Here is a 12663-nt window from a genome sequence, read left to right as displayed (position 1 = left end):
CTGGAGGCTGCAACAAGAAAAGTATATACACTCTCCAAACTTTTTTGCAGGGTGTTCCCATGTGCAGCATCATAGAAAGACAGGGTTTTTTTCATGCAGTTTTCTACTGTTTTAGTTTGTGATTCTAGTTAGCGTCTCCTAAAAATAGCAATCTGACACTTAGATATCATGAGTGTCAAAATATTTTCAAAGTGAATGTACTGTTTGGTTCAAGTGACAAGCCAACAGTCAGTCTGGATTGCATAAGAAACCTGACCTTCATAAAACTGGTAAAACAATTCTGCTGATATGATAGTGTTACAATTCAAAAGGCAAACTAAAGCTTAGAACCTCATTCAATCAGCTGGAAAGTGATCTAGACTGGGGAAATCAGGAAACGAACAGAATACCTCTGTCAATAGAGATTACTTCCTGTCCCCATCTACTGGTAGGATTTCACAAAACCTACTTACTTGGAATCATAAAGTACATTAAAAAATTCCTTTTTTTCCTACTAGAAGGCAGAAAAAGGATAAAATAGGCATAAAAATCATCCTCAAAAAAATCATGAGATATAAATATTGATGATTGTACAGAAAAGAATAATCACAGCTCTGAAAACGTCAGTGACAAAACTGCATGAACTAGGAAAAGTAGACTTGTTTCATTTTGTGATTCTGTAGTCTGTGGGAACTGCAACTCTGCCTGAAACTGAGGTACATTTTCTCCCACCTCCCCAAATCGATTCAGATTTCTTGCTGTTCTACAAAGTGTGACCCCAGAACATATTTTGCTCTCAAAGCCCTTATTAGTACAGGAATCTGATCTAGTAACATCGGTCTTCTGGTCAAGAACAGAGATTCAGGTTGTTAGCAAGTTGTACCCAAAATTCCAGATTACTGGTCTGTCTACTACAAAGTCCTGGTACACAAGATAGAATAAACTGCTAGTTCCATAGATAATATTCAGGAGTGGTTATGAGCCCCTAGTAAAAGGTTCTTCAAAATGTATTGTGTATAAGACCAGGATACACCCACACTCTTGACAGCAGAACCCCTTTCAGTCACTGATTTTGGAGACACTTAGTTTGAAAATGTTTGCCACTGTTTTATACAATGCCCCTTAAACAGGAAAAAAACCTATGCCAAGACCAGAATGTAGTGGATATCAGTAGCCTCGCGACTGAGTCAGGTAGAGTAGGGCCACTTATGCAGCTGGACTTCAGAGACCCAGCTGGAAAAATGGTCTGTGTCATTCGGTTAAAGATCTAGAAACTAATGAAGGAAGAGGAACAGGTAATTATCATCTAGCGCACATAATTTTCACTGATAAAAGTTAAGAAATGACATGGTGTTTTAAGTCAACAAAATTAATGATAAGAATTCTACAGTATCTGTGTAAACCAAATAGATTAATAGCTGAGTCTTATTTAGGGATAATTAACAGTGCACCTTACGCTTGTCCTTTAAATAGCTTGGAATTTTAGAAATCAACCTACTAAAAGTTTGCAGTGTGCTGCATTATTTTTTTTTAATTAAAATGTTTATGATTGGTGAGGAATATTTATGGATCAAAATGAAAAATACAGTACAGTTTTGTAGGAACAGAAAATAAAACCACCAATCAATAATCCAGCTAAGTATGTATTCAAAAGAAATTAGGAAGTAATTTTTTTTAATTTTGTCTTGTTTAGAAATCTATTAGGGTTGACAAAAATTGAGAAAGTTACATATACGTCTGCTAAACAGCAAAAAGAACTCTCATCTGTTTTCTAGATTGATCTCACTATCCATAGCATTTTCAACGCACACAGAACATTTGAGCTAGGCTTTTCCATGTGTGAAAAGATATGCAAAATCTCGTCCTGCAGTGTCTTCGCTGTAAAAGAATTGTTTACAGAACTCTACAATTTCCAGTCTCAAAAAGAGAACAAACCCTTAAAATGTTCCTCTCGTTAGTTTAGCATGAAGTTACTTACAGAGTAATTTCTGTAATCTAAATGTATAGAAAAACATCTGACTGATTCTCCTACTTACCTAAAGTGTAGCTGGACTCAACCACACTAACAAACGTTACTTTTACAAACTACCAGTAACTGCTGCATACAAGCTTTCTTTGATTGCATTGCAAAGTCGTAACGAACCAAAACAAGACCTCTTATCAAATGTTCTACACTGTAAAGTGAATGAGAGAGTTCCACAAAGTTTTAAGATAAGGACTGATAAAGGACTTCAATATCAGTCTGCTACAGCATGTGCAGAAGTTAAATCTCACATCTTCTCAGAAAAACAGGTAACTTTCCCCACTCATACTGCTTGCAGCACATGGCCAGAAACAATTTACTGATTTCTACCCATTCCCTAAATATTTCCTTAGACTTTGGAGACTTTTCAAACCCATATGACTAATAAGTAAGCCAAGACTTTAAAAGCATCATTTATGCTTTGTCTAATACTCCCTTCGTCCATAGGCATTTCATTCAAAGCTAGTTTTATTATGGTGCAATGACACCGCCAAGCATTCCAAGACACTCATCTCTAGTGGCGTAGACTTAAAAAAACCCCCAAACCAAAACCAACAACAACCCCAAACTTTTCTCAAGTTTAATGTAGAAACCTAATATTGTAAAATTGGAGCTGTAAATGTTTCCAAACACCATAGTTACCCCTCTAACTTGGCAGAGAGTAGCAAGAACTGAATTTGCTGAGAGAAGAAGATCTGTAGCTTACAGAGACAGGAAACTAAAACACTTAACACATAGCTTTTGGGCCAAGAAATAGACTAGACTGAAGGTTCGTGTTTTCTTGTTGTTTTTTTTTTTTTCCCCAACATCTTGTTTTCTTTCAACCTCTAAGTCAAACATATTTTTGAAAATGATATTTATAGTTGACTGTAAAAATTATTTGTATTTAATGAGTTTTACCAAAGCTATTTTTCAGGAATGTGTTTTTGTTAAAAATATACTGTAATAAATTTCTTCAGCTAACTAAATGTGACTTGACTATAAAGCGAATAGCAGGAGAATCTATGAAAAATGTTGGTTCTATATAGGTGTGGAAATTAAGTGAAAAGGTTCCAGAGAATCCATCATTATTCAGTCATTAATCCACACTTCTGGTGAGTCATAATATATTAGATCATCACCTAATTAACTCCAGCCTGAAAGTCTATTAATGACCAAATGAAATATGTTCTTATTACACACGTAATTACTTCAATATTTTATCTCTATACCAAGTATCTGAAAGCAGTTCAGTAAGTGAAAAGGGAGGAAAAAACATGTAACGTGAAACCTAAAATGTCATACTTTTTAACCTGATAATGTAAACATTTTTGCATGCATTTGCACATATATACACATTGGCACCGATGCCGGTACAATTATCTGAAAATGCAGACACCCCAGAAAATGAAAAAAAACAAACCCCAAATCAAGAGATTTTAGAGAGATACACACACACACACGCGCGCGCGTGCACGTATATACAGACACACACTAGATTTTAAAGCACTACTTACTATTTCACATTCCTTACAAGTATGGCCAGGCAATTTTCTTCTTTCTTCTTTTTTTCGAATAACCTCAATATGAGGAAAATCTAACACAGTACTCTTTCTGAAAAACAAAAATGTTTTCACACAATAGTATATTTATTGCTTCTACATGTCTGGAAATTTCCAGTTTTTAGAACCCAATGAAGGAGACTCTCAAGAAAAGAAAAAGTATCAGAAAATGCCTGCAAAACCCAATCATACTGCACTTCATAGTTGAATAGGACATTTTTGTAACTAAACCAGTTCTAGAACTTTTAAAATGTAATATGATCTTTTACATAACCAGAGATGTGCATCTCATTATTATGGCTTTTCACAGTGTGAAAGTAATTACTAGATCAATACTACTCAAATATAGATCTTCTGTACAATATTTATTTTGTCCGAGACAGTTGTGCTTGCACCGATTTCTGCAAGAAAAACATATGTCGGGGTTCAAGAATAGAACAGATTCCTTTCAACTTATTTGTTCACAAAACACTAAACAAGTGTTATTCTACAAAGAAAACATATGCTGAGGTAAAAAATAAGCTAACAACTATTTAACTGAAGGGCTTGGTATCATTATGAAATGAAGATTCAGACTACCAATGATGATTACACAGAAAGGCAATAGAGGAAGCACCAAGAGGTACAGTTGTTAAACATTACTCATTTATTGCCTAGAGGAAGGGGCAAAAAAGCCAGAGAATGAAAGGTTTTTATTTGTACAAGCAACCCATAGGCTCTTTGCTCATAAACTCATGCATGACCACATGCCTATAAGAAAAACAACATGGATTACAAAATACTGCATTCAATAAATTTATAAAAAGCAGAAGAGGCAATCCCTTCTCTTCAGCAAATGTGATAGACAGGGATCTCAATGTGTTTATCTTTTTTTACCCCCTACCCCAGCTTTTATCTAAGGCTTTTATCTAATTTAGTAGATTCTGTGCATCTTCAGCTGCTAGTATGTTATGCACAAGCATGCTTATTTTATGCAAGAACAAGTTCCCTATAGGGAGGATATTAAGAGCCTTAAAATGCCTATACAAAACAAACTAAATTACCTTTCATCACTTTTGAAATATGGCTCCACAAAAGCCTTCTGCTTGGCTTTATCTTGTTTATCCTCATGTTCTGTAAATATATCCGTAAAATGAAAAATTACATGTCATATAACTTAACAGACTGCCTGGAAAAACATCTGTAAAATTATTAGCCAGCTATTAAGAAATACAAAAATGCCATGTACATTCAGTCTGAGACAACAGATTCAAACAGATACTAAAAATAATATAGAATTGATTGAACCAGTGATTAAAAAGCATTACTGGAATAGAAGGAAAACAGCAGCAAGACAAGTAAAAAAAATAAGCAGAATAGCAAAGGAAAGGTTGCTTAAAATACAAAATACTGCAAAATCTTTGGCAGAACCTAGGATAGGAAGAAGAAAGGAAGCACGTAATCTGCAGCCAAAACCTGGTGTTTCCTGTAAGAGTGACTTTGCTGTACAGCTCCTATGCCAACTTCCATTACACATCCCATATTTGTGTGGTGGCTATATAAATGAACTACCAAAATAATTTTCATATTGGTTTATGTTATGTCCTTACAATGAATAAATTTTCCCATGAATTTATGAAAAATGAACTGATGATTTATTTGGCATATTTGTTCCTAGAGAGCAGAGCTTGATTTAAAATCAACTTTTGTTTAAACAGGCTAATAAAGACAAAACAAATTATATCCCACTCTTTAGTTTCTTGCTTGCTGCTGTTATTCCCTTATCCTGCACTTCATCATGAAGAGTTTCTTTTTCAGCACATGCAGAAGGACTATCTTCTGGTAGGCAGGATTCATATTCTTCATGGGTTGTCCGATCAAACATCTCTGTTAAGGTATCATTAATTGTTTTTTCTCCTCCTATTATAAAAAGCATAATGAACATCCAAATCAGTCTCTCAACAATTCAAGTCAAGAAAGTGCACTTTGATTGAATGTGTATCAAAAGAACCATCATTTACTTCCTGCTCCAGTACTGATTAACTCAACAGCAGCTATACATTTATTCTTTCTGCAACTTCTCTGTCAGTCTTTCAAATGTGGCCAATGCTCATTTATTTTTCATAAAAGATACCTTGATCTCATTTCTAAAATTTGATTAATTGCTAAATCACTTTGATGTACCTCTAATGTTAATACTGGATACATGAAATTTTTGTTCTTGTAATTATGGAGTTACCCAAGCAAAAGGAAATACTTTCTGTGGGCAGGAGATAAACTATGGAAATGTGATCAAGTTGCAACAGCTTAAAAAAATAAACCACATCGTTAAAAGTCACTGCCCTGCAGCCATGATTCACCACATGCCATACATTAAATATGATATAAACACATTTGGATTTATTTTAAATATACTAGTTCTATTTATATGTCATTAAAAATGAATTAGTGTTCCCATAGAAAGTCTGATATGATTACAGAGCAAACTTTCAGAGCTGTTTGTTATAAGAGTGATTGTTGCAGGTGAGATCAGAACTATTATATGGTTAAGTCTTTAACTTTTTAAGCACTGTAAAAGCATAGCTACTGGTTCTATCTCAGCACAAATAATACAATTTTCTTAATCTAAATCAAAAAAACCTCAGCAACAACCACTGATTCTACTAGGAAACAGACTGATCTTTGTAACCTACAAAAATACATCAGTGCTTTTTTATTGCAAACCATTTTCTACCATCTATTCATACAGGGGGAAAAAATGCCCTTTACTCTTTCTTCCTCCTCCCCCCCCCCGAAAGCAAACCAAGGGGAAAAAAAAAAAAAAAGACTTACTTGGACTGCTTTCCTGATTTTGCTCTTGATTTTTCATTTTTAATAGCACACTTTCGCCAACATATGTATAATCTGTATCAACAACTTCTCCTCCAACTCCTGACTGAGAACCACCCTAAATAGAAAAAGCAAGCATGACAATTGCACTCAGAAGCAACTGCTGTAGTCAGTGTCATTGCTGTATATCTGAAACACTTTCACAACAGTTACTTGCATCTTTTTGGACACTTTCTGTGATTATTTTTTTCTGCAGTAATGTCTGCATGATAAAAATGTAAAATCTAGGTAAGAGAATAACGTGTTGAAATTCAAATGTGAAGCATTTATCTGGTGGATTACAGTACTTGATGGGCAAGAAATGCCTTAAAAGTTTTCATGTTAAATTCTACAAAGATAAAAAGTAACAATGAAACATACAGAAATTAAAAACTGGTCAGACTCATAGATTTTAAGATAGTGTTTAAGTGAGACATAGACTTCAGGAAAATTCTCAGAGATCGTAATAACCAACCTGCATCCAACTCAAAGAAAGCTAATAGTCATTACCTGCACATTTTCCATTACTTAACATAAAGAGATATCACAGTGAACATTTTTACAGGACAAATTATGATATTTAGAATAATTTTTTTTTTGCCTTAAAAGAAACCCAGAATCACCCCCAAAACACATCAGTTTCGTACTGAGTAGCCACCTGGCTGAATTTATTAAATACAACTAGACGGTGGAAATGTTTTAGGATGACTGTAGTGTACTATGCATAAATAAACATTTCAGGAGCACAAACAAATATCAAATAAGCTGAATTTAGATTTTTGTTAGAAAATGGTTTTGGTCTGCCCAGAATAAAGTTCATGATACTACCTTTGTAGGCTTTTTTCAGTACCGTAGAACATGCAGACTTGTTATACAAGTTTACCTTTGTATCAATCACAGTAATGTCCATTTTGTACTGTGAAAGGTCAGCTCCTGGGTCTATACTCCACTGAAGGTTTTCTAAAGGTTTATCTTTCAGTTCTGGATGCAGAGAATATAAGAAAAAAGACAAATAATCAGAATCAAATTCTCCTGACAGCATCCTATAGTGTGTAAATTATAAGCCAGCTTTCCTTTCATCAATTCATCTTTGGGATTAGGGATTGATTTTTCTCAAACAATAAATATGCTCATTTGGCATAAATCATATTTTGTCTGAAGAGTTAGAAATAGATCTTTAAGTTTTTTGTCATATTCCAGGAGCACACCACTCCTTTGTGTTTGTATGAGGTATGCAATACATAAAATACTCTTGCAGGTAAAATCTCTGTACTGTGTAAGTCAGGTAGCATTAATACTGGATAGAAGACATCAGACCGACAAGAATACAAAAGTCAGGCCTTAGAATACAAGAGAGTACAAAAGTGTCCAGTCATTGTTCCAGACATGGCTCTTGATTTGTCTGTGAAGTAGAGGTTTAGATTCCAAGCTACATGGCCACACCAACTACAGATATTTTTAAAATTCATAATACAAGTATTTCTAAATACAGCGCTGCAGCTCAACTAAGGAGCACAGAAGCAGTGATTCTATAATCCCAGTTAAAAAAAAAAAAAGTTTTCAAACTGGGGCCACTTAATAGGAAAGAAGATACAACTTCCAGGAGAGTATTTGGCAGCATCTGTTCATTACCATTAAAGGCACAAATTTCTTTAACAGATCATCAGGAATAATGAAAAATATTAACAAAATGGTTTATTCTTACACTAAAGTACAGTTTTCAAGCATTTGATATAGATAGTTTAAACTCACACTTCCTGAGATTTTATTTCAGTATCTGTTATTTACATGCTGCAGTAAACAACAATGCTAAATAAATGAAAAAGAACAAGATTCCTCGCCTGTTGAGTTTACAGCTGAATGCCAATGATATATTTCTTATAAAGTGGCAAAAGAATGTCAGGAAGATACAGAATGAAAATGGGGGAGAAGGGCAGGGGTAATCTTTAGAAGTCCTGAATAGAATGAGACTGAGTTAGAAGCAGAACAGAGAAAGTGATTAAAGAGGGAGAAAAGAAGATATGAAAAATTCTATTTAACCATAGCACAGGCTGGGGGGAATAAGGGGGCAATAAAAGGAACATTTTAATCAAGTTACCTTGCTCATTTTGCAGTGCTTTATTTTTTGATAGTCTACAAGGGTTTGGTTGAAGTACAGATGCTGGTTCAGACTCTCCATGTCCTGTCCTTGTTTTCTTTCTATTTGGTACATGGCCACTGGCAACCTAACAACATATTGCAATTTTACTATTTTCCAAAACTTAAATATAATATTTTAAAGGAGAAGAAAAAAAAGTCAGAAAAGCATACCTTCACATCATCAAAAAGTTGCTCTGTCTCTGCAGAACTTGGCAGTGGTGCAATTTTGAAGGGAGGAACTTCTTCTTTCATTTGGATATGGTTTTTCTTATCTCGGAACGTTTTTCCCAGCATTGCCTCTTGTACATAGGATTCCTCTTGTAAATCTCTGCCAAACAAACAGCTCTCATTGTTGGCATTTTGAATGGATGATGAACTTTCAGGAATGGGCTTCCCTAGCTGTGAAAAAATGTCATGCAGTGTCACCTGTTTCAGTCTATTTTTACAGATCTCCTCACTTCCTTGTTTTTTCTCTTGACAACGAACTCCAGAGAAGCGATCAGACAGATCCAAGGGCTTATCCACTGTATGCTCCCCATTAATATGCTGAACATCTGATCGAAATGGCATTGAGTTCTCTTTGTTGAAGGATGTTTTTTCACAGCTAATTGCATGCTCATCTTCAGCTTTCTTTCTCTTAGCACACCTGCCTTCTAGCTGCTTCTGGTGTATGAGAAGGAAATCACTCTTGATCACATCATTTTTAGCTGCACAGGTGTTTCCAACACAGGTTAAAGCCTCATTAGTATTCTTTTTCACAACCATTTGCCTACTGATAGAGGCCTGGCTAATAACCGAGTTGATTTCCGTTCCAAGATTCAGTGGTGCAACAAAAGCAACATCTTCAGATTTTGATCTGCTTTTATGAGATCTGGAACTGGAAGGATTGTTGAAGACATTAGTTTTGAGATTAGGCTTCAATCCTGAATCTAAAATACAAGGGGCATGACTTGTACTTGAGTTGTTCTTCATACTGCTAGAAGCTCCAAAAATGGGAGAAGCTACCCTAGAATCCCAGTCAACATGTGGTGGAGTGTTCCGAGATGGATCTGAAAGACTGAATACAATGACAGATGAGATATTTTTCTGGTGTGCACAGGGGGCTGGGAGGAAATAAAGGGATACACAAAAATTCTGTTTCCTACCAGTGATCTGCTTTAAAGCTGTCAGAATTGCTAGTATTAACTCAAAACAGAAGGAAAAAGAAAAGGAAAATTTTTGGTCTAGGAGTAAGTACTGTTGCACTTAGAGCTGTAAAAGGCAAACAAAACACAGACCTCATCCTTCACTTTAGTATGGTGTGAAACTCACATTTAACTGAGAACCAAGGACAGAACTAAGCCTACCTAGGAATCTCTTCTACCAAAGGACTCCCCACCTTTCAGTGCAGTGAAATGGAAGTGAGAATGGTTGCGATAGCAGTCTATCTAGGTTCTTGCATAGATCTTATAACCACGATAACAGATTCTCAAAGCTTCTGCAAGTGAAGGAAAAATATGCAAGCTTCTTTCAGGTACTCTGTTTTTTACTTGTCACCAATAAAACATACATTTAAGATGACAAAAAGGGGCAAAAAAAATTTCAGTTTAGACCACAACATCCTGAGGAGAGTGGGAAGGGCAACAGTCAATCGGTATGACATCTAGTCAGCAGAAATGGTTTATGATCATTTTCCTACCCCAGCTCCTGGCCCCTTATGCCTAGGTTTATGGGCCTCAGAAGATACCTTGCAATAACAAGTCATCAGTGAGGGAAGGACTGTGTACATAGAAAGCCCAAATCAGAAGCTGGAGAATGAAGTAAAAGTCCACAGTTTTGCATTCTATCAGTTCCTTTGCTTCTAATGTTATTTACTTGAAAGAAACCCATATAATACGAAAATATTTATTTCTGTGTCTGTACCTTCAAAGCAAACTGCTGTAAGGTTCTAAATTCTACTACAACCAGACCTTCATATAAGCCTGCTTAAAACAATATTATTACAACCAAGTGGAAACACACCCTAAATTGTTGTCATCATTTCTTGATTCAGAAGCTGGATGTTTTCTTGAGTCTTCAGACTGCATGCTCTCCGGGGCCTGACTCATAACAGTATTGGTACGGGGAGGACTCAGTACACTCTGGGACTCCTTGCAAGCGGTGAAGGAAAACAAAGGAAGTGTGAGAAGCTGTTAGAATTCAAAATCAGAAATATGCTAGGTTTGCACATGAATACTTTGAAAACCCATTCAAATTGAACCACTCAAAACTCTGAAAAATAATAAAAGTTAAAAGAGAGATGAAATTTTGACCAGCAACTTTAAAAAAAGCATACGGAAATTAAAAGATTTCATCATTCAAATGCACACGCAAAAAAAATTGTCTGCATACTATCATTTTCACTGTAGTTACCAAGTAAAAACATCAAATAATCTCACGTGAGTCACCAAACAGTCTCATCACCAAATAATCTTTTTTAGCATATTAGACTTGATTACTCCACAAAGGGAGTCTGGCAGACCCAAGAATTTAGTCCACTGTCTTAGTCAAACTTGAAAGATGTATACACAGCAGGAACCGTGCCCCTACCTTCCTCCCCAACCCCCCAGACAGGTCAGCAGAGTTATATCTCTTCTTGCTAGAGCAATTCTGTAATGAGTAAGCAAAAGCAAACCAAAGTGAGCTTACTGGAACTTGGAATACTTTCGCAGAACTTTAATGCAAAAGAGAAAAATACTGTTTTTGAAAACAATGGGTACAAAAAGCTGATTATGTAAGAAATTTGTGAATACTACTTACAGATTCCTCTTGAACAGCAAGTCCAATTGTTTCTGCCACGACTGCAGCCAAGCTAAAAGATGGCTTTGGAACAGGATAGCCTCCCATCCTTGGTTTATCTTTATGAGCAGAAAAAGGTATAATAAGTTACATATACATTATAGTATCTTACCCACTCACACAGATGGTACAAACACAGAACTAAAAAGATCACAAATTAAAACTGGTAATTATGGAAATAATTTGACCTATGTCAGATAAAAATCCTATCTGGAAGTGGTAAGTGGAGAAGGGGGGCAAAAGAAGAATTTCTGATAAGAGCAATTGCTGTACCATCACAGAGAACTATGTTTCCAATTTGAATACAGCTCCCCAAAATTAAAATACAAAGACAAGTCAATGTAAAAGTTGATTTTCAAACTCCCAGTCCAGGGCATGAGTAGTCTGAGAAAAGCATGTAGAACAGTGATGTCTATTTATAGTAAAATGCTTGTGTTGCATATTTCCTAGGTGACACTTATTCTTCCTGTGTCTTTATTAGGAAAACAAATAGATGAGTTTCCCTTCTTTCAAGGGTTTAACATTACTCAGTTTATTGAACTGGGCCAAGGTAATATGATGGGAAAGTACAAGAATTACAACCACCACAACCCTGACTTGCACAAATGATTCCAAGATACCGATTCTCACAGTCATTTACAGTTAAATACTTCACAGAAAAAAACCAGGGACACAGAAAGTTCTTGTCAAAGAACTGTTTATGGAGAAGGACTTAAGACTTAAAGACTTGTAGCAATTCACAATTGCAAAAAAGGGAATAATTAACAGAAGCACTTCTAAATGTTACATATTCATGTCGGACAGGAAGTGCAATTCTCAGAATATTTTATCTCCTGTACAGTTGGAAACCCAGACATAAGACAATTGGATAAGTTGCCTAAACTATAAGATACCTGCAGTAAGAGCTGCACTGAGCTTCTTTCTATTTCTTGACTCTAAGCCCTGATGCTAGGCTTAGAATCAGGCAGACAGGCATTACAAGATAGGCATTTCGGTAGCAATTATGTGATTAAACATAATATCATTTTTCTGGCTCCTTTGTTTAAAGAGATGAACCCTCAGTTGTTGATGAACCCTCAGTTTTACAATATTTTTGCCTTATTTTGAATGGAATTAGAACTAAATCTATTAATACACTTACTTGGTACAGGGGACAGTTGTGGATCACAGGTGTCTGCCACTAGTATCTCTTCTCCGTGGTGACTGTTCACTTGTGTGGAATACAGTGGAATTTTTCCAAAGTCTAGATGTAGAAACATTTTCACATGGTGAAATCAGGTATCCCGTTGTGATAATTTTGTGTAGATACAGACCATG

The 12663-nt window shown here is 35.6% G+C and overlaps 1 protein-coding gene across 6 annotated transcripts in view; it reads right to left on the bottom strand.

Moving 5' to 3' along the window:
- RBBP8 (RB binding protein 8, endonuclease) overlaps positions 1–12663 on the bottom strand; it is a 44707-nt gene that overhangs the window by 3940 nt on the left and 28104 nt on the right. For 5 of the 6 annotated variants that reach the window (XM_069779147.1, XM_069779146.1, XM_069779148.1 and 2 more), the window contains 10 exons: positions 12488–12589; positions 11308–11405; positions 10531–10658; positions 8701–9586; positions 8489–8615; positions 7274–7371; positions 6355–6469; positions 5272–5442; positions 4587–4656; positions 3499–3595 (listed from right to left, as the gene is read on the bottom strand). In XM_069779147.1, the coding sequence (XP_069635248.1) occupies positions 3499–3595; positions 4587–4656; positions 5272–5442; positions 6355–6469; positions 7274–7371; positions 8489–8615; positions 8701–9586; positions 10531–10658; positions 11308–11405; positions 12488–12589 (1892 nt within the window). The remainder of the gene's footprint in view (positions 1–3498; positions 3596–4586; positions 4657–5271; positions 5443–6354; positions 6470–7273; positions 7372–8488; positions 8616–8700; positions 9587–10530; positions 10659–11307; positions 11406–12487; positions 12590–12663) is intronic. The other variant, XM_069779150.1, reaches the window with a different exon arrangement.

This window comes from Haliaeetus albicilla, chromosome 3 (assembly GCF_947461875.1).
Source record: "Haliaeetus albicilla chromosome 3, bHalAlb1.1, whole genome shotgun sequence".
Lineage (NCBI taxonomy): Eukaryota > Metazoa > Chordata > Aves > Accipitriformes > Accipitridae > Haliaeetus > Haliaeetus albicilla.
Note: the sequence above shows the minus strand (reverse complement) of the source record. Positions and strands in the feature narration are given on the sequence as shown.